This window comes from Trachemys scripta, chromosome 9 (genome assembly GCF_013100865.1).
Source record: "Trachemys scripta elegans isolate TJP31775 chromosome 9, CAS_Tse_1.0, whole genome shotgun sequence".
Lineage (NCBI taxonomy): Eukaryota > Metazoa > Chordata > Testudines > Emydidae > Trachemys > Trachemys scripta.
Window position 1 is genome coordinate 81,399,175 of NC_048306.1, and position 24,923 is coordinate 81,424,097.

At 41.1% G+C, this 24,923-nt stretch overlaps 1 protein-coding gene across 2 annotated transcripts in view; it reads left to right on the forward strand.

Moving 5' to 3' along the window:
* RSRC1 (arginine and serine rich coiled-coil 1) overlaps nucleotides 1-24,923 on the forward strand; it is a 344,188-nt gene that overhangs the window by 166,345 nt on the left and 152,920 nt on the right. For both annotated transcript variants that reach the window (XM_034781218.1, XM_034781219.1), the window contains exon 6: nucleotides 11,936-11,987. In XM_034781218.1, the coding sequence (XP_034637109.1) occupies nucleotides 11,936-11,987 (52 nt within the window). The remainder of the gene's footprint in view (nucleotides 1-11,935; nucleotides 11,988-24,923) is intronic.

Below are 24,923 nucleotides of genomic sequence, written 5' to 3' on the forward strand. Positions count from 1 at the left end.
GACTTGAACAACACATCTCGAAGAACAACAGTTACGAAAAGGTAGGTAACCGTTTTTTTGTTTTGTTTTCCTGGTCTGTAAAGTGGATATATTTAACTTTATAAAATGCTCAGAGATAGTCATATGAAAAGTGCTTTTTTCATGCCACGTCTTATGTGAAAGCTGAGAAAAGAAATAATTTAAAACAGCCAATTAAAAGCTAATCACCACAGTTAATGAATAGGATCATGCAATATTTTTGTTGCTGCTGTACAGCCAGAGATTGAGTTAGAGGAAGCAAAAGTTAATGAAGAATTTCAGAAACTGAGTTCTGTCCATATTGCTGGTGGTGCTAGTGCACAGAGGTAAATACAACACAACCATACTTCCTTTAGCTGTCTAAGGAAAGTGTACAAGGGTTAATTGGGGCTTGACCCTCTCCGGAGTGGCGGGGAACCACACCGGCTCACTACGTTCAGTTATTGTTCAGGGAATTAGTCTGTTTGCGGGGGTCTCCCTGGGCAGCCCTTGCAGTAACTGAAATAAACACTGTAAGCCCAAGCCCTGGGTCAGGGTGGGCAACAATGAGTCACGGGCTCAGGCCCTCAGGCAGGGCTGAGCAGGAGCAGTACAAACAGTGAGGAGCCCAGGCTCTGGGTCAGAGCGGGGCAACAATGCGTCAGGACTCAGGCCCTCAGGCAGGGCTGAGCAACAACAGTACAATTAATAGCAAGCCCAGGCCCTAGGTCAGGGCGGGCAATGCAGAGTCAGGGCTCAGGTAGTGCTGAGCAACAATAATACAAACAGTAGGGAGCCCAAGCCCTGGGTCAGGGCAGGGCAACAATGGGTCAGGGCTCAGGTTCGCAGTTAGGGCTGAGCAACAACAGTAGGTCTCAAGCCTCCAAAGGCCTGGGAGAGGGGGAGACTGCCACCCACGAGTTGGGTGGCAGGGGGGACTCAAGCCCTCCCACTCCACTGCGTCCCAGCCCGGGGCCCTAGCAGCGGCAGAAGACCCGCTGCTTAGTCAGTGGGGATCCTGGCCGCAACACACTGACATGAGTTCTGGCAGTGCTGCAGCCCGACTAGGGTCGGCTGCTCCCGGGCTACTTCCAGACTCTCCCTCGGGTAGTACCTGGGTCGGGGTGTTGTCCTCTGGGGGGTCCAGCACCATAGGTTCCTCTGGGTAGTGGGCGAGCGGCAGGCTCGGCACCTCCTCTGGATAGCGAGCGCAGGGTAGGTCCGGCAACTCCTCCGGGTAGCGAGTGCAGGGCAGGCCCAGCCAGTCCTGGCGGCGTCTGGTCTCTCCGGCAGCTCGGGCCTCACTGAGCTCTGAGAGCGAGCCTTGATACTTCCAGGTCTGGGTTCTTCCCCCTCCGGGGCGGCGAGGAGCCACACCGCCTCACTACAGAAAACAATAGATGTTTGCTAAAAGATAGATGACAAAACTAGAAAGGAAGTAAAGTTACAAGATTCTAAATGGGCATTAAAAACCGAAGAGTGAATTGGGCTGGTTTGCTGCAGCTCAGTGAACCAGTACATTTCCCTTAATCTAAGCTTTCCTGGAACCTAAGCATTCATTTAAAAAATAAATAAGGTGGGTGGGGGGGAGTAAAGTCTCTGTAGACTTTGTGGTTGCAGAAATTAACCTTTGAAATATGAACCATATGTAAGCCAATTCTGATAAATTGGCCTGCGTCTACAGATATTCTGAAACAATAGTTCTGTAAAATGTTAAACTTCATCCTATTGGAGGTACTAGTTAACATAGTTTAACTGATTAAATTATTCAGGAAAGAAGGCTTTATTGTGAAGGTCTTCATAATCTGAGTGGCATCTCATTGAGACATCATAATTATTTGTATTATTGTTGTGCCCAGGATCCCTAGTCATGGACCAGGACCACATTGTGCTAGGCGCTGTACACACAATCCCTGCCTGCTCCAAAATGTTTACAAACTAAGTGGTTGGAGCATCACTTGAGAGAGCATCCTCATTTATTTTCTAGTTTGAGCCTTGTCTAAAAACCATGAAGAATATTATAACTTTTAAAACTATAAATACCAGTCCCTGTGTCTCATAACAAAATTGTGTGTACATCAATATCATAATCTGTTTTAGTTATATTGGGCTACTAACAATTTGATCTAGAAGATAAAACTTTTAATGAAGTACTGTCCAGTTGTTGTGTTTATCCATGATGCTTATCTTGTCATGGAAGAAATACAATATAAGCTAGCTGTAATTTGTGTTTAAATACGATCTTTCAATAATAACTTCATAGTCCTGTTGGTGCTCTGCATGTGTCTGTGTTGCAGAGCTTTGAGAACCAGCTAAAAAGCAGCAAAAGTCCTCTCGTGTATCTGGATGTTTGGGTCTAAGTTTATAAAAGGGCCAGGGGACTCAAATACCACAATTCATTTATTTTTGTATTTACTTATTAAGCATCCTAACACCCCTGTGAGGTGGTTAAGTGTTATCTTCTTTATACAGATAGTTCTTCTCAACCTCAGAGAAGTTACCCAAATGGTCATATGGCAAATTAATGACAAGAATGGAACTAATAACTTTTAATTTCCAGTCTAATGTTCTACTCACTAAATTACATCCCCTTCTCTAAAATAAAAAAGTAGCCATTTAGTGCATGTACTCTCTCCTTTTGACTAGTCAGCTTCTTCTCCAGCCCAGTGTTCACCTAATCAATTTATACCTTCACTGTGGTCTCTCACTACTACAACAGTGTCCCCAGGACTAATTCCCCCCTACTAATTCCTGTGAAGAAGACATATGAGATGTCAGCAAATTCTCCTTGATTTATATTGCTTTCTCACTCTACTTTAATATTTTAAGTGTAAAATCAGAAGGCCTAATTCTCAAATTTACCTGATATCATCTGTATTAATTTCAATATTAACACACTGTTGTCAGTATATATTTAACATAGTAACCATAGATTTTTGTAAATAACAGCAGTATCTACATAAAATGTTTAATAGTCGTTGTAAACCACAGTTTTGAATATACTGATACTTCCAACCTACTGTGCTGAACCAATGGATCATGGAGATGTAGGAGTGTGAAGTATATTGTCTTAACTTTGTGACTCCTCCAGTAGGGCAGCTGGGATCCTGACTGTTGACTGTTTCTTGTTTGCTTTCCTATCTTTTGCCTCTGAGTTGCAGGGTGTGGAAGAAGAGAACATGTAGTTGAACTGCTTGTTGGCATGTACAACTGAGTTCTTCATCTGAGCATCTGATAGTTTCCCGAAAAGACTAGGGATCACCAGAATAAAACATTTAAAAGCAGATGAAGCAACATGGTTTCTCAGTCTATTAATGGCATGTTCAGAAGTTTAATAAGACATGCTTTGGGCAATTTTGTGTGAGAATTTGTCATATTTTCTTGGTGCTTCATGTATAACAGTTCTGATACGTGACAAGTTTACAGCTGAGAAAAATCAAATTTATAAGGAATACTATGTGCCTTATTGTCATTGACTCTTCAGTATAATGTGGTATTTTAAATTATATTCCAAAGCAAGACAATCATGTCTGTTAGCACGTATTTTATTTTTAATCCAAAAAAGCTCATAATGTTCTTCTAGTAAATTAACAAGAATAAAATTCATGTATCAAACAAATCTTTTGCATATTCTGTATAATTTTTTTGTGGCAATTAATGCTCTGAAATCTAATTGCAGAATATTAATTGTAATAAAGAATTAGTTATATTGTAATGCAAAGTAGCTCTGTTTCTTTTCCTTCATAAATTTGCTTGTCAAGAATAATTTGTAAGTTATGCTGACAAACATTTTCACTTTTTTGTCTATATAATTCGTTATTTTTTCCCATTGGAATAACCACATTTGTTTTTGTTTTATATTCAACTTCAGTTTCAATATGTGGAATAAGTTTGAGTGTTATTTTCTGGAACTTAAAGGCTCTGTGTTCTGTTCAGTGCATGATATCAGTGTTCTGCATGGGTACCAAATTTATGGCCATGAAAAACGAGTCATGGACCGTGAAATCTGGTCTCTCCCTGTGAAATCTGTTTTGTGGGTGTACTTTTACCCTATACTATGCAGATTTCACGGAGGAAACCAGCATTTCTCAAATTGGGGGGCCTGACCCAAAAGGGAGTTGCAGGGGCGGGGTCCCATGGTTATTTTAGGGGGGTTCATGGTATTGCCATCCTTACTTCTGCACTGCCTTCCAGAGCTGGGTGGCCGGAGAGCGGTGGCTAGGGTTACCATATTTCCACAATCAAAAAAGAGGACACTGGGGGCGGAAGCCCTGCCCTAGCCCCGCCCCTGCCCCACCCCCATCCACTTCCCACTCCCTGACTGCCCCCCTCAGAACCCCAACCCCCCCCTGCTTCTTGTCCCCTGACTGCCCCCTGCTGAGAACCCCCCACCCTAACTGTCCCCCTAGGACCCTACCTGTCCCCTGACTGCCCCGACCCTTATCCACTCGCATCGGTGGCAGGGTTGTAGAAATTTTGGTGGTGCCCAGAACTCCCCTCCCCACCTGCCTAAGGCTCTGGGAGGGGGGTTGGGTGGGGGGAGGAGGTCTAGGGTGCAGGTCCTGGGCTGGGGATTAGGGTGCAGGAGGGGTGCAGGGTGCAGGCTCTGGGATAGTTTGGGTGCTGGGTGCAGGCTTCGGGCTGGGGCAGGGGGTGGGTGTGCAGGAGGGGGTGAGGAGTGCAGGCTCTGGGATGGAGTTTGGGGGTGGGAAGCGGTGCAAAGGGAGGGGGTGCATGCTTTAGGAGGGAGTTTGAGTGCAGGAGGGGGTGCGTGGGAAGGGGGGAGTATGGGGATAGGAGGGGATGCAGGGGTGAGGGCTGTGGGTCTGAGGATGAGAGGTTCATGATACAGGAGGGGGCTCAGGGATGGAGCAGAGGATTAGGGTGTGGGGGACTGAGGGGGTTGGGGCGTTGCAGAGGCTCAGGGCTAGGGTGGAAGGGCAGGGTAAGGGCAGCCTGTCTTCCCATTAGTGGATGGGGGACGTTAGGACCCGGGAGTAGCAGACAGCAGTTGCTGCTGGCTCTGGCAGTACAAGCAGGCAAGGGAGAGGCAGGAGGGGGGCAGGGAGGGACGGATGCGCGGACTGGGGGTGGCAGGTGGAGGCCAGGGACCCATCCAACACTCCCCCGCTCCCTGACTGCCCCGAACTCCCCTTACCATTCTGGCTCCACGTGTAGGCAAAACATGCTGCCCGGTGGGTTGGTTTGTGTGTTACACAGGGCTGCAGACAGAGGGAGGGGGGAGCAAGGGACGGCTCTGGCTGCTGGAGGCCAATGGGAGTGGCTCAATCGGCCCAGTAGCTGCACTCTGCATGGAAGGGAGGGAGGGAGGCCAGGGAGAAAAAAACCCCGGACATTTTAACCTTGTTACCAATTCCTCCTGGACGGCTATTTAGAGACGCAAAAGCCGGACATGTCCAGGGAAATACGGTGGCTATTGACCGGGCACCCAGCTCTGAAGGCAGCACCCCGCCAGCAGCAGCACAGAAATAAAGGTGGCAATAACATACCATGCCATCCTTACTTCTGTGCTGCTGCTGCCAGTGGCTCTGCCTTCAGAGCTGAACTCCCGGCCAGCAGCTGCCACTCTCCAGCTGCCCAGCTCCGAAGACGGTGCTGCCGCAAGCAGCAGCAGCATGGAAGTAAAGATAACAGTACTGCAACCCCCTCTACAATAACCTTGCAAACTCCCCTCACAACTCCTTTTTGGGTCAGGACCCCTACAATTACAATATTGTGAAATTTCAGATTTGAATAGCTAAAATTTCCTATGAGTATGAAATTGACAAAATGGACCGTGAATTTGGTAGGGCCCTATGCACGGGTTTAGGTCAGTGTAAAGATGAATAGTTAGGTCTGTTCCTTTCAGTTATATCACTTGTATTTTTTAGTTCCACACAATGCTGATAAATCACCATGCACATATAAGCATGTTTTAAATTAACATTAAGAAACAATATTAAAATCAAATACAACTTTAAATACATCAGAAGCAGGAAGCCTGCCAAACAATCTGTGGGGCCATTGGATGATCGAGGTTCTAAAGGAGCACTCAAGGAAGGCAAGGCAATTTCAGAGAAGCTAAGTTAATTCTTTGCATTGATCTTCATTGCAGAGGATGTGAAAGGGATTCCCACACAGCCATTCTTTCTAGGTGAAAAATCTGAGGAACTGCCCCAGACTGAGGTATCAATAGAGGACCAGGACAAGGACCAGATGGTATTCACCCAAGAGTTCTGAAGGAACTCAAATATGAAATTGCCTACATAACTGTGGTATGTAACCTATTGCATGAATCAGTCTCTGTACCAGATGACTGGCGGATAGCTGATGTGACACTGATTTCTGAAAAAAGCTCCAGAGGCGATTCTGGGAATTACAGGTGTTAGGCCTAACTTCAGTACCAGGCAAATTGGTTGAAACTATAGTCAAGAACAAAATTGTCAGACACATAGATGAATACAGTATGTTGAGGAAGAGTAAACACAGCTTTTATAAAGGGAGATCATGCCTCACCATTCTATTAGAATTCTTTGAGAGGGTCAGCAAACATGAAATTCAGGAACCTGAACTGGTGGATTATTGATACAAAAGACAATAAATTGCTCCATTGACTAGTACTCAGAGGCCAATAGAAGATGATAAATTCCATTAAAATTCTGGAGAAGAAAACCAAACCATCTTGAGTAATGACCTTTTTCAGTGTTTGGTGATTATTTAAAAAAAAAATTAAACAAAGCAGGAAGGAGAAGTTAATTAGTACATGTATAAACATAACTTTCCATATGGTCTTCACAAAAGTTCTTCATTTAGGATACTTGTTTTACTAATGATGGTAAACGGACTATGGCCATTTATATATGTCTTTGGAGGAATTACCGGTATATCCGGCATATTGAACTAACTGAAGGTAGTTTCTGTCAAAGTATCATAACCTAAGAAGTGGGTCATTAAAGTATTCTATCCCTGATAGATGAGTTGCATTCAGATAGGAATATTCTATGTTAGAACTATAATGAAATATTTTCAAATTAAAAATCACTGTTCTTTTTTAATCCTTAGTTGATGTATATAGGCATGATTTGTAAGATTTAAATATATTGAAAAATGATATTATAATCACGTTATATAACATTTCTAGTAAGGACACACTTGAAAGATGACACTCACAATCATGTTTAAATTGACAAGACTATTGAAATAAAACACGGAGAATATATCTTGGCATAAGGGACAGAAAGCCCAGATAGCTGTGAAAAGGGGAAACACTTAGTATACCTCTTGCAGCTTCCCCACTTTTTGTAAGCATCTGTGCCTTGACATCAGGGAGATCTGCAACATTAAAACTATTCTGACATTAGCTACCTATGTTAGCAATATCACCAACTCTTGCTCAGAAAGACTGAGGGTCTTGTGGACCAAACCCCATTAGTCTATGATGGTTGAGTTGATGAACTTCAAGTGCCTTTTTACAACTTTTCCCTTTCCTGTTTATACACTTCTTGTCTTGTATTACTTTCTTCCTGCCCCTCAACTCTGCGAACAATTCTAGTCTCAACTGCCTGCTTTGCCCACAAACGTCTTTGCACTTTGTTCCATGCCATTCCTTACACATGGACTCTTATTGTGAACTTATCTGTAAGGCTGCTAACCTCTTCTCCTTTGAATCCCTTCCCAAGACTCAACTCTGCCATAATGCCTACAAAAAATCTGGCAACAAAAGATGGTGAGAAATTGTGGGAGGGACAAGTTAGCCACCCATATGAACCAGTGTGGGAATCTGATACTGAACCTTGAGAGCTATCATTGCTACACATGGACACTGCAACAGTGCAGTGGACTTCACCACCACATGCCTTGCTCCATTACTGTGCTCCTGCATTCTTGTGGTATGATGCTGCAATGATTGTGTTCAACTTTCAGCTCACCCAAGACATTCCACTTAGTGCTGTGGGGGAAAAGGCTGGTGCTAAAGTCGGCACTATCAATCAATGAAAAGTTTCCTTCTTCAGACTGTGATGCTATACAAACTGGTGCCAAAGTGAGCAGAGCCCTTTATTTGAGGCATTGAGACTTGCTAGGCTCCTGAATGGAACTTTTCTGGCCCTGATAACTTTTGTGAGAAGTGAAGTAATTCGGGGTGGCTGGCAGGTAACAGGGTCCTGTTGCATAGTGATCTCTCCTAACACACAAAGAATATATTCAACCAGTTCTGTTGCATCAGCAGTGTTTGGGGAGAGTGGCTGACATGGGTGGAAGTCATTTTTGGAGTCCTTGAGTCTTACTGGAGAGGCTGCAGTGGGAAGGTGTAGTGGTAGCCTCCTTTGTTGCTGGCTGTTTGGTGGAGGCAGTGGATGTTCTTGTATGGCCATCAAACATTGGTGAGATGGTCATTCACACCAATCAGTACGAGAAAAGACCTATGGAGACACTGTGACTCCAGATATTGGCACCTCTCCTTACTGTAGATAATGGATGTGCCATTAGTATGTTGCTCGAACACTTCACTGGTTATAGAATTGGTACTGTTGTTATATAAGGCACAAACTGAGATTAAACTTGTGAGGGACATAAAGGGTAACAAGAAAACATTTTACAAATACATTAGAAGTAAGAAGAAGACAAAGAACAGGGTAGGCCCATTACTCAGTGAGGAGGGAAAGACAACAACAGAAAACGCAGTAATGGCCGAAGTGTTAAATGCCTTTTTTTGTTTGTTTTCACCAAAAAGATCACCAATCATTGGATTAGTAACATAGTGAATATCAGTGTAAATGGCCTAGTATCTGAGGCTAAAATAGGGAAAGAGCAAATTACGAATTACTTCCATGTCTACACTACCACTTATGTCGGCAAAATTTATGTTACTCGGAGGGTATGAAAAAATACCCCCGAATGACATAAGTTTCTCCGGCATAAATGGTAGTGTGCACAGCTCTGTGTTGGCGGGAGAGATTCTCCTGCTGACATAGCTACTGCTGCTTGTTGTGGGTGGTTTAATTATGTCAACGGGAGAGCCCTCTTCTGTTGGCATAGAAGATCGTAAAGCAGCGCAGCTGCATTGGTACAGCTGTGCCCCTGTAAGGTCTCTAGTGTAGACATAGCCGTCAACAAGTTAGATGTCTTCAAGTTGGCAGGGCCTGATGAAATACATCCTGAAATTCTTAAGGAACTGAGTTGAAGAAATCTCTGAGCTGTTAGTGGTTATCTCTGAGAACTTGTGAAGGATGGGAGAGATCCCCGAGGACTGGAAAAGGACAAATATAGTACCTATCTATAAAAAGGGGAATAAGAAGAACCTAGGGAATTATAGAACAGTCAGCTTAACATCAGTACCCAGAAAGATAATGGAGCAAATAATGAAGCAATCCAATTGTAAGCAGTTAGAAGATAATAAAGTGATAAGTAACAGCATGGATTGGTCAAGAACAAATCATGTCAAACCAACATAATATCCTTCTTTGAAAGGGTAACAAGCTTTGTGGATGGAGGGGGGAGTAGTAGATGTGATATATCTTGACTTTAGTAAGGCTTTTGATATTGTCTCACATGACCTCATAAACAAACTAGGGAAATATAGCCTAGACACACCTATTAAGGTGGATGCACAACTGGTTGGAAAACTGTACTTAGAGAGTAGTAATCAATGGTTCAAAATCATGCTGGCAGGGCATATTTAGTTGGGTGCTGCAGGGACCTGTCCTGGGTCCAGTTCTATTCAGTATTTTTATACATTATTTGGATAATGGCATAAAGAGTGTACTTATAAAGTTTGCATCTCATACTAAGCTGGGAGGGGTTTTGCAAGAGCTTTAGAGGACAGGATTAGTAATCAAAATGATCTTGACAAACTGGAAAAATGGCCTGAAATAAATAGGATGAAATTCAAGAAGGACAAATGCAAAGTATTACGCTTAGGAAGGAATAATCAATTGCACAAACAAAAAATGGGAAATTACTACAATAGTCCTTCTAAGGCAGTCAAGGATTTTGGGATGATAGTGGATCATTACTGTAACAGTACAAAATTAAAATTTTGTAGCTACAATTACCATGGTCTTTTTAGGTTTGTGGAAACAAATTCCAAAGTTACACCCTAACAATATTGGATATCTCATATTGTAAAACATGAGGGTCTTTTCTCATCTGAGCCTTTACTTATTTCACGTATTTTTGATCTTACTCATTAATGCAATGTTATTGAAAAATGCTGTATGCTTAATAAGACCCAGCCTTTGTTATTGTAGTAGAAGAGAAACTGTTCTTTACCATTACATACCAGAAGGCCTAATGTAGTGACAAAAGATGAATTGAAAAGATAAAATGAAAACTATTTGAATCTGAACGTAATGCCCCCATGAACTAGATTTTGTGTGTGTGTGTGTGTGTGTGTGGAGGGGGGCATTTAGCGCAGAAATCAGTTTTCTTTATTTTTTACCTTTTGAAGTCCCATGCTGCTTTTGGTTTTCTGAAGATTAGACGCCACTATTCTGTGATGTCACTGACACTGTTGGTTGCAAAGATTCTTCTGTTATCTGAGAGTAATGCAGTCGGGACTACCTTCTGAACCAGGAATTGCTACAGCATTTTAAAAAGGGGTTGAAAACCATTTTTTAAAAAGCAAAGCAATTTCTGTGCTCAGGACTGCCATCCCTACCCCACAGAGTATGGTTAGTAGCGGTCAGACAAAACAAAATCTGTGACATATTACCCTCCACAATATCTGCATGACTAATAGGGAAGAAACCAAGAAAAGGTAAACTTAGGCTGAGCATCAGAAAAATCTTAACAGAGGTACTTGTCCATGGAATAACTTTCATAGAGAGCTATTGGAACCATGCAGCCTGAACCTGCAAACTTAGACTGGCCAAAACAATAACATATTATAGGGAACAGTCCTACAGAGACAGAGAGATGGGGTGGATGACTTAATCCATTGGTGGTCCATGGAGCTACATGTGTCCCTTTGAATTCCGTTTGAATCGTGTGTCCGTTTTCAAGCCATGACACTTCTTATTATTGTAGTCTAAACTAGGAATCTCAATGTTTCCAGAGGCTTTTTGACATGCTACAGAAAAAGAGCACCTTCTGAACCTTGGGTAACTGCTGAATGATAAATGTGTCTTTTGTGTAAATTGAACTGTGATCAGAATTGCAGGTGGCATCAAAATTAGAGGGGTAGCAAGTACATGGGACACAATAAAATTATTAGATCCCCTGGAATGATTAGCAGAGTGGTTGCCACTGGCAACAGAAGGACATTCGGCCCCTTTGATATGAAAGAATGCCTATGGAGAAGGAACTAAACAGAACAGACACAAAGTGAGGTTTTTTACCCACGAAAGCTTATGCCCAAATAAATCTGTTAGTCTTTAAGGTGCCACCGGACTCCTTGTTGTTTTTGTGGATACAGACTAACACAGCTACTCCCTGATACTTGACAAAATGGGGTATGTAACTACAAGCTATACCAGTCATATTGAAGTACGTTTTTCATTGTTTCCTAATGCTACTTTTTCATGTAACCAGGCACTAGAGTTGCCACACAGAATGGCTGAATTTGGGTCTGGGAGGTTGAAAAGGAGTGATACATGAGCACCTCAGTATTTAGACTCATTAGCTCAGTCTTTATTATGAATAACTTCTTTGGTTCTGACCTACCAGATTTTCATACTCTCACCCAGATCTTGGGAATTTAGCTCAGAACTGATTTTTAGCGTCAACATTACCTTTAAGATGATGGGAATTGTTGATGCAATGACAATACTCCACTATTGGGAATGTAAGTACAGGAGTAAATTAAGTGGTGTGTAATGGTTTCTACCAGTCTTAAATTTAGTGTGTGTTTGTATGTGAAATAATACATAACGTGCAAATGTATACAAAGATTTGTTTTAATAATACTACAGTTTTTTGTAAATCTTATCTTTCTTTTCAGTCTCTTGCTGAACAGGCCAAAGCTAGATTGCAGTTGGTTCTTGAAGCAGCTGGTAAGTGATACTACATAAATATGTAATAGAAAATAATAATTTTACTGCATTGTTTATAATATCACTAAAGTGAAACCTGTGTCCCAGCTGATTTTGCCCCCCTCACTTTGGCAAACATTGAATCTTTTCCCCACCCTTCTCCCACTTAAATTTCTAATTAGACCAAACAAATGTGGCTTTTCTCATTTGTATACCATCGTCTGCAGTGTCTAAATTGTTCTTGGATATGGAAATAAATGTGTGATATTTATCTGCTGCAGAAGAACTAATGTGAATTTCAAATGTTTGTACTGTCATGGTTCTGGTTTTTGTTTCTTTTTGTTTTGGGTTGCAGAAAAAGTGTGGTGGGGGATTTTGTAAAAACCTTCTTTAAAGAGGTGCAGATTCTAGGCCTGAACTACATTTCTGTGCCCTGTTAAAGGTTCTCTTAATTTCTGCAGTATCACATTGTCCTAGACATGCAAGAAGAAAGATAAGACACAAGGAATGAGGTTTAATTAGGCCACAGCTTTATTAACTGATCTGTCAGCTATCTGGCAATAACTTGTACAGTGCAATCTGTTCAATGTGGTGGAGGACTGCTGTCATCCCTCCACACCTGGTCCTATTACGGTAACTCCTACAGCCCTTCTCATGTATGAGAGTTAAGGGGCTGAGGAAAAGGGGTTGTCTCCTCACCGTACCAGACATTAGGTGCACCGACACTGTTCTCCAGCTGCTTTGGAAGATTCCCTCCCCGCGAGTCCACTTCCAATTCTGGCTTATCAGGGAACTGGACCCCTATTGAATGAGTATCTGCATTGGACACATGTCATCAGAGGCACCAGCAGTTAGCTTGGCTGACTTTGCCTCAGCCCTGCCAGATTCCCAGATTGTTAACCATTCCATTAGAAAGATGTATTATTTCTTCCTTGAATAACTCAAGTGTTGGTTATACAATTTTGCGATGGGCAATCACCAACATTTCTGTCTCCCATAATTTAGCCACTTGTCAATTTACCCCTCTCATGGCCTTGTCCGCCTGTGAAATCCTTGCAGCTCCCCTGTCAAGCCCTCTGCTGTGGCATCTCATGCCAATTATAGTCACCCTGACTCGACTCCTAAACTTTGTCCTATCCCTTTACTGAATCTTCAGATTGTTTCTGCCTAGCTACACACTGATCCATTCACATGGCTCCTCCCTGACCAATGAAAATATAAGAGGGCATCCGCTGACCTCGGAATGTGTTCCTCCAACCAACTCAGAGGTGCTGCTGGTCCAGCACATAATGGCTCCCAGACCATTGAAAAGGGGCTCCTCCTTCCATTGCTCAGACGACAATGGGCTTCTACAGAGCTCCTGACTCTCCAGCTACACACCTACCTCTCCACCCCTGACCACAAGAAGCTGGCTCTTGTGAGGGGGAAAAAGACAGAAACCCTCTGCTGCTTCTAAGACTGTGGGGATGCATTTCTCAATGCTATTTTAATACCTGGAAAATCTTACTTTTGCCTACTGGCAAATATGGCCTTATATTTCTTCTATTCAAAAATCAACATGGCTACCTCTACTAAGAATTAAAATTGTACTTAATATCTTGGATTAGGAGGGATGACAAAGGCAAGAGGTGTCTGCAGTTGATGGATTAGTTCTGGGTCTGTGGATGGGAATTCCTGAGGATAGTAGTCAGAGCACTGGGGGTTGTATGATGGCTGTATACTTGTAAAGACTATACAGTCATTATGCAGATCAGTCCTTCCTAGTCAATAATAGCCTACGGAATTCCATAATAGAAAAGTGCATGAACAGTTCTGCGGCTGTTACTGTACAGTACCCCAGTGCTCCGACTCAGGCAATTCCGTTTCATTATCCTCATGGACATGCAGGACTTTGGACATGTGTGAGACAATTAGAACACACACCTTAGAGAATATTAAATTATTAATTAGTGAATATTTTAAATACTACATCTCTGGGTAAGAACCCATTTTACTTGGGTATAAATTCAGGTGGTGAACAGTATAAGGGGTCCAAGTTATGGTGGTGTAGCCTGAACATTAAGAGTTCTCAGTGAAGCTTTGTAAGCTGCTCTCTAACATAATTATAAACAATGCAACTATAGCTAGATTTAATAAGATATCTTATTTCCATTAAATCAACCAAAGGTATCAATGATTTTGTAGTACAGATGCAAATAAAATAGAAAAAATATGTAAACATTAGTAAGTATGCACAAATTACTCTGCTTCGAAATACTTGTTTTGTGTTCCATTTTGTTTTTAGCACAAGCATATACTTTTGTTAAAAGCATAAGATCAAATTTTCACAGTGGCCACTGGATTTGGGTTCCCCAATTTTTTGGTGCCCAACTCAATACCTGTGTTCTGACTGTCAGACATCATCTGCAACCGTACTTCTGTAAAACAAGTAAAACAAGTACTAGGTGTTTGAAGTTGGGCATCCAGAGCCAGAGGCTACTTTGGAAATGTTTTCCCTAAGATTTTGTTTTATATTGCAGAAGAGTGTTGGTGAATATTTTCATTGGCATTTGTTTAATTATTTCAATGAATTGAATGTTGTTCATAGGTGTTTTCCTTGATTCCTTCAGCATTTATGTAGTGTACTCAAAAAGGGCTAGAACATTCATATGTAATTATATTTGCAATTTTACTGCAGTCCTACTTAGTCCCTAGACCTTACACTTTGTTTTTTTCCATATACAACTTTTTGTTGGTTTTAGTGCACAAAAATAGGAGAACTTTCAGAATTTCTTACAAATGTTATCAGTAAGTATGTATGCTGCACAATAATTTCAGGTCTTCAATTTTAATTTGTATTCTCCTATCTGTTTCATAGATTTAATTGTAAAATATACTTTACAAGTAATCAATCTTTTTTCTTCTTCCTTTTGGGGACCTTTTTTTCTAGGGAAGTACTACTTTCAATATTTCCAGCAAATATTCACATTTTTCAATAATACAACTAGCATCTTATATTTCATAGTTTCAGATGTATGCATAAATATTCTCCATATCTTTTAATATGTCTTTGAAGCATATAATTATAAAATAGATGTGACAGCACAGACCTCAAAAAGTACAATTTGTTTATACTACTCACAGCTGTCACACCTCATTTTTTAATTTAACACCTTGAAAATGTATTAACAATACCATGAGTTGTATATCATCATGACCTGGGTCCTGTGGATTTCAAGAGACATTTAAAATGGTTGTGACACTTTATAATTTTAAAAATTCACAGCTGGACACTGAAGTTTAAATTGGAGGTGCAAATTGCTTATGGATGACTTGAGAGAGGTTGAATGTATTTGTTTAATTTAAAATTTGAAATGTAGGAAAAATCCCTTTTCCTGTCTGTATTTTAATGCTGAAAATGGAAAATCAAAAATACCCTATAAAACTATAAAATCCTGCTCTGTTGTTTGTTCTTGGTCAATTAAGAATAAAGTTGACAACATTGTTGTGAGAAGGGTGTGGAGAAAGGCTGATGACTTTTTCATTCATTCATTTTTTTGGTTTAAAGCAAAATGAGAACTTTTTACTGTTATATCATTTATATAAAGACCTTCTGTGCCAGAATTTTATCAAGCAATATTTTTCAGTACAACTATTATAGCCCTCATTGCTGTAATGTGATACTCTGTTTTGAGAGAGCTATTTTCAATACTGAAAATACAACTAGTTCAACTTGTGAGAATAATAACCTGGGGGCCAGGTACTAGTCCAGGTTTCAACAGTACTTGTATGTTGCAGTATTATTGTAGTTTGTGTTTATAGTTACTGTTGTCACATCACTTATTATAAATTATCTAGCTTTGTAATATTTGTAGTGCATTGAAAACTGTCCACAGATTTTTTTTAAATAGACTGAACATTGTTTTCTTTTCAAGGATTTGACAATCCATGTGTTTGCCAAAGTTGTTCAACAACAGTTGTTTCAATATAATGTCAATACTTATAGTAGGCTATATCTGAATATGATGTAGCTTTAAAACTTAAGTTTGGCGACAATAAACAAAAATGATTTTGCCTTTTATACACTACAGTAACTCCTCACTTAACGTTGTAGTTATGTTCTTGAAAAATGTGACTTTAAGCAAAAAAAGTTAAGCGAATCCAATTGCCCCATAAGAATGAATGTAAATAGGGGGGTTAGGTTTGAGCATGCTGTGTCCTTGCTCCTCCCCCTCCCACCCCAGAGCCTCCTGAATGCCGCGAAACAGCTGATTGCTGTAGGCAGGAGGCGTGGGGAGGGAGGGGGAGTTGCTGATCCAGCTGCCAGTGGGCGGGAGGCGCTGAGGGGGGCATGGAGGGGAGCTGATAGGGGGGCTGCCGGTCCACCCTGGTTCCAAGCCCCCACAGCCAAACAACGTTATAAGCAAACATTGCACAACTTTAAATAAGTATGTTCTCTAATAGATCAGCAACATAACAACGTTAACTGGGACGACGTTAAGTGAGGAGTTACTGTATATAGATATTCCAGATCAGTTTGGATTCTTCAGAAAAATTCACTTCATTACTATATTTACCTTCTTTCTGCTAACCCATAGACTTACTGATTTAACCACTGTGAACATTCTGTATAATTTAATGTATATATTTATCAACATCAACAGTACAATAATACGTTAAGCTACAAATTTAACCAGAAAGATTGAATTAGAACATACTGTATATTTGCAGCTAAGTTGAGCTAGTGTTGCCATTGCATTTAATTTCATTTTGAGAAAAAGAAATGGCTTCCAATTAATAAAGTTGGCATTTAAGCTGTCCCACTTAAGCGTTTGAGGTTAATCCTTCATCAGGGTTATTTTCACTAAAAATTAAATTATACTGGAACATGATCTTGAGGACTTAGGTGTACATACATATTAAACACAAAGTTGCAGTGGTGATAGGTTAACCAGCAGTGCTGACTGACCACCAGCTGACATGATATTAAACACTGCATACCCTTGTCTACACTAACTGCAGTCTTGGTTAACATAACTCCTCATGGTCATGTTCTGCTACAGCCCAATTTTCTAGTGAAGACAAGCCCAGTGAGGTGGATGACCCGGAGGAGGAGTGAGTTTTCACTTTTGTTGCTGCTACTTGGAGAGTTGTTTCTCCAAATCTAGATTAATAGTACAGCAACACATCTGCTTGCATTGCGATGGCTATATTGTTTTAATGGAAAAAGACGTATGTAATTTTTATGAACGTTTAAAATTAGCAAAGTATTGTAGAAAGCAAAGAAATTGCAGACTCTAAAATTGTTGAATCAATGATTATTTATGCAACATACCATAAATATCTCTTTTCAGGAGTTCCAAATTCATTTAGGCATTTCAGTAACAGCCCTTTTGCCTAAAGGCAGGGCTGAGAAGATGAGAATCTTCACGATGAGATCTCATTAACAATTTAGAAATGGCGACTGCTGACCATGTTCAGGAGTAATTTTTAATGGTTTATACCTTTTTGTTTTAACACTTACCTCTTTAAAATTTTAGTGCTTTTTTCTTTTCTGAAGCTTGATGGAAAAGTGTGTGTGTGAATACACACACACATATATATTTGCAAAGGGAAAAGTTTTTTTTTCACTTTTTCAAAGTTCAAAATTTCTAAAAAGATTTTGCTCAAAAAAAAAAAAAAAAGAGAAATTAGCTTTGGGCATAGGCCAAACATAGAAAATTTCAACCCAAAAGGTGAATATTATTTTGTAAAGTTTGAGTGTGAAAATGGGGATTGTAATAGATACTGGTTTGCTGTCTTTTTTTTTTTTTTTTTTTCTCTATAATGGGTGCTGATTATGCCTAACCTATAGTTCTCTAGCTGTATTTTATTTTTGTCAACCTGAGTTCCAAGAAAAGATCGGAGTTAGCCTAGTAAAAATGGATTTAATGCTAAATTCATGCCAATTACTAGAAAGACACAACTGTGTTATAATTAACTGCAGACAATAATCCTTAGAGGCATTTTCACACCAGAGGAGACTTCAAAAAGAACATTCCATACAAAAAGTTTACATAGCCTTTAATGTACCATATTCCTTTTTCTGTTGTTTTAGGTAAAGTATTTGTGTTTAAGATTTTTTTTCTTCACAATCAGGAGAATTTTACTTGATCCTTCATTGAAGTCATAATATTTTGTTTGGCATGGAAAATTGTAATATACAAGTTTAGAAATTTGACATCCTGTGGAATTAAACAGGAGAAGGAAGCTGATATGTTGAAATACAATAATATTTAGTATTTACAGCATATAAGGCTTGAAAGCTCTTTACAAATGTTAATGATTTATAATCCCATACAAATGATATGGCCAAAGTTTACCAACTTTGATGCCTAAGGTAAGCTGCATACAAAAATAATTTGATTTTTTTAAGAACTACAGAGCACCCATAGGACCTGTTCACCATGCACAACTTCAGTGGGAATTGTGGGTGTTCAGAATTTCTGAAAAATCCATGTTTATTGCCTAACGTTAGTGCCTAACTTTGATTTGTATCCTTTAAAGTAAAAATGTAGTAAAGGGGTGATGAAAAGAGATGGAGTTACTTTTCACTGATATCTGAAAGTTTTCTTCTGACTTCCAGTTATTGCCACGTGTGGGTTGTCTGGCTAAATGTTTAATAATTACCTACATTAGCCATAACGTTCATTTTTTTTAAACCTTTATAGTAAGATATCGCCTCCAAGAAGCCTTGTATTCTTAAATTGTGTTGGTTGGTTGGTTTGCAATACGGTTCATGTTAAATCAATCTAGTTTCTCTGTCAGTATAGATTAATGAGTCTGTATCTGTGTTCTGAGTAAACCAGGCAGTAGCTGAAGTCACTTAAGTACTCTACATTAATTGTTTTAAGAAACTAATTTTGGTTTATAAAAACTGTCTCTCAATAGAGGTTATTGGTCGCAGCTATACATTTATATTTGTGTGACTTTTATTTACTTATCTATCTTAATATTTAAATAGAAGAAAGCCTTTTTAGCGTAGTCTAACAATATCACAGCAACTTACCATGTTTGAGCAGATGTTAAGCAGGCAGTAGTTGAATGTTAATTTTGAGAGGGTGGTATGTTTAAGCCTATCTGAAGTATGTTGCATGTGGGCTTTCCAGACTTAGTTACAATGCTGTGTCTCTTGGGAGAATTTTAAAGCTAAACCTCTTTCTTTTTGTCACTCTATATGGACTCTCTCAAGTCAGTATAAAGCAGATCATCCCTAGGCTAAAGCTCTTCAGCTTTTGTTATTGGGCTCTGTAGACTTGTAATTAGGCCTCCTGACAGGCCTTGCAGGCCAGTTAATGGTCATATGGAGTTTCTATGAGGCAGACTGGCTTTGTATAAATCCTTCGTAGGAATACGTTTATGGGTCACTTCCTACCAGGACCATGCTTTGTCCCTGTGCCCCACGGGCTGACAGGGAGCAGGTTCCCTTGACCATGGACAGCTCAGTTTGCTACTCACAATCTACTCAGCTAATCCCCAGTGTAAACAGAGGATTTAGCAGAGCTTCTGTCACTTACAGTTGCCAAACCACTTGGGTGTCTGTGATTTCTTTCCCAGACTTCATTACTGAAAGAGAAGAATATAAGGTTTAGCCTTGTTTGTATATTAAATATGCACTATTTCTTTTCAATAGTTTTAAGAAAAAAGTTCAAGGCATATATATAGTCTTACTAAAAAAAACTGAAATAAGATTAAAACAAATTAAAAGCTGATAGGTTGTGCTATAAAAAATTTGTATAAGGCATCCATGTTTTTTCATAAAATGTAAAATATGGATGCTTTTAATGTAAATATACTGATATGAAATAGCATATGGACATTTTGAACCATTAATCTTACTGTTCACACAAAAGTAGCTCTGAAAAATTTTCTGTAGTGATAAATAAAATTCTCTTTTTCTCCATATAAAGGTGATTGATCTGGATTTTCAAAGGTCTAGAGTTGAAATGGGTAACTGATCTATTTTTGGAATCAGCATTTCAATCTATTACTAAAAGAGCATGCAAAAATACAGTATTTTTATGGTCAGAATTGTTGAGGGAGTTTAAAGGAGACTTCAGAACTGAGCTGTTAATATGACATTAATAATATATGCTAAAAACTGATTAATAGAATTCTTAAGGATTTTACAGAAATTGTTTGACAGAAATTCTGTATGTTTTAATATTTAACTCATTATCCTCTGCTTACACTGTCAGTTTCCCTCTTTTTGTTCTCTGTGGCACACATCTTATATTTTTCTTTTTATTCGTTTAAAAGAATTCAGTGGAAAATTATAAATATACTGGTGATAGCTAGAGTAAAAATGCAAATATTGGAGGATAGTTGTTGCATGGTTTTTTTCAGTGGTTTTCATTATATATTTCTTCTTAAGGAAAACAAATCTTTATTTGTCCTAGCCTTATCTATTAAATAAATGGTCAAATATTCTGCACTCTGTGGTACCAAAATAGCCCATGACAGATGTGGCTCAAAGGACCACATACGTAGACTCTATGATTTTAGTCTGGTGGAACTAATAGGATCACTCATTACTTTATAGATCCTTGCTTTTCTTTTCTTTAATGAAAACTGTTTAGTTAAATAGGCTGGCCTTTATTTTGCTCTTTCTCTGGCTATGGAATAGGGCCATGAGGTAGCAAATATGAAAACATTAAAACTTTCCTTTTAATTGTAATTATTGGGAAATTACTGATTTTTAAATACAGCGATGAACTTTTTATGTTTGTAATGGCTTTGTTAGAGTAGTGTTTTGTGTAGCTCTGCGTAGGGGAACATCATAAATCCTTCCTATTTTTTAGCCTTACGTTACATTTTAAAGTAGCACTTTTAGAAGACTCAGTAAATTAAGTGTATATATACAGAGGGTGTAATAGCATCTAAAGTATGTTACATATTTTATGGAATTTTAAAATAGTATTGTAAATAATCCAATTGAGAGAAATTGCAAGAACCTGAAACACGTTATATGACTCAAATTTCTTTTATTTCTTGTGCTTTCAGGTAGGTATCTTTGACAAGTGTCTATTGAAATTTTTCTCAATAAAATATCAGTTCTGCCAAGAAACACATGGTGATGCAGAGAACAAATAACCATATAAGCCAAGAATTGCTTTGATATAAGGCTTTAATGGTTTTTTGGATAGCAACTCTTGAGTCAAGATAATGAGAACATGACATAGGGACATACGCAGATAATGAAAGACACATGAACACATAAGGACTGATATACCTCTGTGGGCACAGGCAGGTACAATTTTAAGCTACTTGCACCAGTAGCACAAGCTGCACCCAAGGAGGATTCAGGAGTGCTGCTACTGCCTTCTCCCAGGAATTCCACCAAGAGATGGCAGCTTTAAACTCTAGAGGGAACGCCACAGGACTCCAGGTGGTGAAGGCTGTCTAAGAGATGTGTTGACACCGAGGAGGTGCTCTGATTGCTGTTTCCAGCCCACCCCAGTCTGCCACTCCAACTTTATGAGCTGCTCTGGCTGACTCCAAGTGCCTTTTGTAGTTAAAATCACCTTCCTTCCTCTGTCCAGGTGGACTTTTCACCACTGGGTTCACAGCCTGTGTTTTGCTGCTGGAATAAATGCTCCACAGATTACAAAATTGCATTTTCAGAACTGTCCAAGAAGCAGTTCACATTCTGCTCTATTAATGAGGACAAACTACTTAAATTCTATGTATTAACCTCAGAATAAAGATTTAAGGTCAGAGCTCATGAAACAATGGAAAGTTTCTCCTGGTGAGTTTGGGCTGCTTCCCTTCATTCATAAAAGTTTCTTCTTTGAGTAGATGCAGTTTTGTATTCCACTTAGGTGTGTGTGTGCCCAGCATGCCAGAGCAGAGATTTTTACCTAGCAGTACCTGTAGAGGGGTGGCACTCACACTTGATGGTCATAGCCCCTCCCTGGCTATATGAGGTGGCGCCACCCTGACTCCCATCCCAACCCCCCCCCAATTCCATCTTACCCTGCATGGCTGGAGTCAGAACTCTGTGTGGTTTTTCAACTTCACAGTCCTCTTTTCAGTAACTTTTTTCTAGTTGTACTCCTAATATAGAGTTAGTTAGACTTAGTGTGTGTTAGTTGTACTTTGTGTTCCTGGTGATGCCATCACTAAGGTTTAAATATTGTCCATCATGTGTGGGGGCCCTCTCCAATAATGATCCCCACATGCGGTGCTTGCTGTGTCTAGACAAAGTCCACGTGAAGAAGCGGTATTTGATTTACAGATCATTCACAAAATTGACTCAGGTGGCAAGGAATCTTCATCTGAAACAGCACCTGCTTGAGCAGGTCATGTGGCCTGCTTTGGCACTGAGGCCCTCATCAGATCGCAGATCACCCTCTGATTTGGACAGTGCTGCTGCTTCGTGTCCTGGAGCTGGCACTTCTCCAGAAAGACAGGGGAATTGTTTCCCACACTTGTTTCCCAAGTGTGCTGAGGAAAAGGTCTCATAAGACCAATGAGACAGATCCCGTGGGGACTTGTCTCCCTCCTCCAGAAGGAGCATGGATCAGCTCAGGGTGAAGGTGGATGCACTGGATGGAGCAGGTCCCATCAACTACTCCATGGAACTGCATAGGAAGGCAGAGACCCTGTGCTGTTGACTCCCATTCTGGCCCCAGGGCATCCGTTGACTCCAGTACTGACGAGGATGATGCCAGCTCCAGCTGTTTCTGCACCAGTGGCATATCAGGCTGAAGCGGACCTCCTCTGCCTTTATGTCCTGACCTCTGTTGGTCCAGGACTTTGCCAGGGCTGCATCCTTTTTAGCTCCATTGGCTGGGCAGGCCACTGAACCTATGGGTCTGTCAGCGCCATGCCCTGATGTTTCCCTTCCACACTCAGTGGAAAAGGGGCCAGTACTGGACTCGAGAGAAGGGGACCTCCTTAGCACCAGGAATGTCTTCGGTATCCCCGTGACTGGTGCCACCATGTTGCTGTGGCAGCAGTGAACACCTTCCACTTTGGCGCTGTTAGTTACTTTGGTACTGATGCTGACTTTGGGGTTGACACTGTTCCTAGCACTAGAAACAATGGAGGCATGCTTATTGCCAGTGGTATTGTTTCCATCCTTGGCACCAGCCCCCTCGTCATTCTGGGCTATGGAGGAGTTGAACCAGCTGCTCACACCCTCGGGGCTCTCACCATTGCTATCCCCCGAAGTCTGGGACTTCTCAGTTTCTGAGTTTGGATCTTACTCTTCCACACTCTCCATCACCTCAGCGAGGGCCATTCATGGAGCACTATAGGTGCCACAGTTGGCGCTGGTCCCAGGGTTGGGATGGGGGCCCCTGTCCTGGTGCCTACTGGCCAACAATGCCCTATCCATATTAGTGGTCTCTGTAGAATCCAAGGGCTGCTCTTCGGTCACGGAGGTCTCACTCCTCATCTTGCTTAAAGCCAAAACACCAGCTAGGTCTGTGGCAGTGACTATCAATCCACCACAGGTCGAGGTACTGGTGAACCTTCACCTTGAGGAGCCTCCAGAGTCATCCCAAGTGGGCCCATTAGCCCTGCAGCAGGATCCGGCTCTGGCACAGTTAAGTACCTCATCCTTGACCCTGGGCAATTCCAAGGTGCCAAGCACTTCCTGCCCTTCAGTACTGAGGATTTCAAGGCATACTAGGACTTGTTGTAGAGCATGGCTACTTCTATGGGTTTTCAAGCGGAGTTCTTGCAGGAGAATACACACAAGTTAGTCATATGCTGCAGTTGTCTTCCCTTGGAAGAGTCACCCTATTAATGATGTGCTCCTTGAGCCTGCTCAAGTCCTCTTGAATAGGCCAGTTTTGGTACCACTTGCAGCTGAACGCATGGAAAAGCGCTCCTTCATTCCCATGCAGAGATGTGAGAGTTTTAATTCCCATCCAGCCCCAAATTCCTTGGTAGTAACCATGGTGAACAATAGACAGGGCAGCTTTAAGTCCACTGCCAAGGAGAAGGACTCTAAGCGAATGGACCTGATTGGCAGGAAGATTTACACCTCTTCTTCCTTGCAGATATGAATTGCTAATCAGACAAAACTGTTGTCCAAGTACGACTTTATCAATTGGATGGCAATGTCTAAATTCATGGACAAGCTGCCCGAGGCCTCAAGAGAGGAATTTGGGGCATTTGTCACTGAAGGCTACTTGGTGGCTAAGACTTCTTTGCAATCTTCGCTGGATGTCTCGGATACTTCAGCCAGAGTGATGGCATCTGTGATGACCATGAGGAGGTCTTCCTGGCTATAGAATTCGGGCATTGCTCTCAATGTCCTCCCTGGGACGTTGAGGATTTGCCCTTCGATGGTCAGGCATTGTTCTCGGATAAAACAGATGAGACTCTGTATTCCTTCAAGGACTCCAGGGCTACCCATTGGGTGTATACACTGGCAGTGCAAAGGCGCCACCATGGTGTTCAACACCAGCAACAACCTCAGTATCATTCACTGCGCATGTTAGGGCAGCCTTTCTGTCTCCCAGGGCAGCCGTACTACCCCAGAAAGGAGCATAGATCCCACAGGAGAAAGCAGTCATGTTCAAGGTTTGAACAGTCCACAAGCTGTCCCATGGCACCTCCCAAGCACCCATTTTGACTCCTTGGTCCAGAGCAGTGTTCCAGTAGTCACTCCCTTCCTCTTCTCTCCCCCCCCACCTCCATTTGGGGACAGACTGGCTTGATCACCACTGACAGCTGGGTCCTAAGCATCATCGAATCGGGCTATGCCATCCAGTTCCTCTCCATCCCTCCTCACTCTCCCTCCCTGTGCCTCTTTATGGACCCCCGCACAAGATATTGCTCCTTGAGCAGATTCACACTCTGCGTGCGTTGGAAGCTTGTGGTGGAGGATGTTCCACCAGATCACCTGGGTCAAGGTTTCTATTCCTGGTACTTTCTGGTGCCCAAATCCAAGGAAGGAATAAGACCCATTCTTGACCTTCGCAG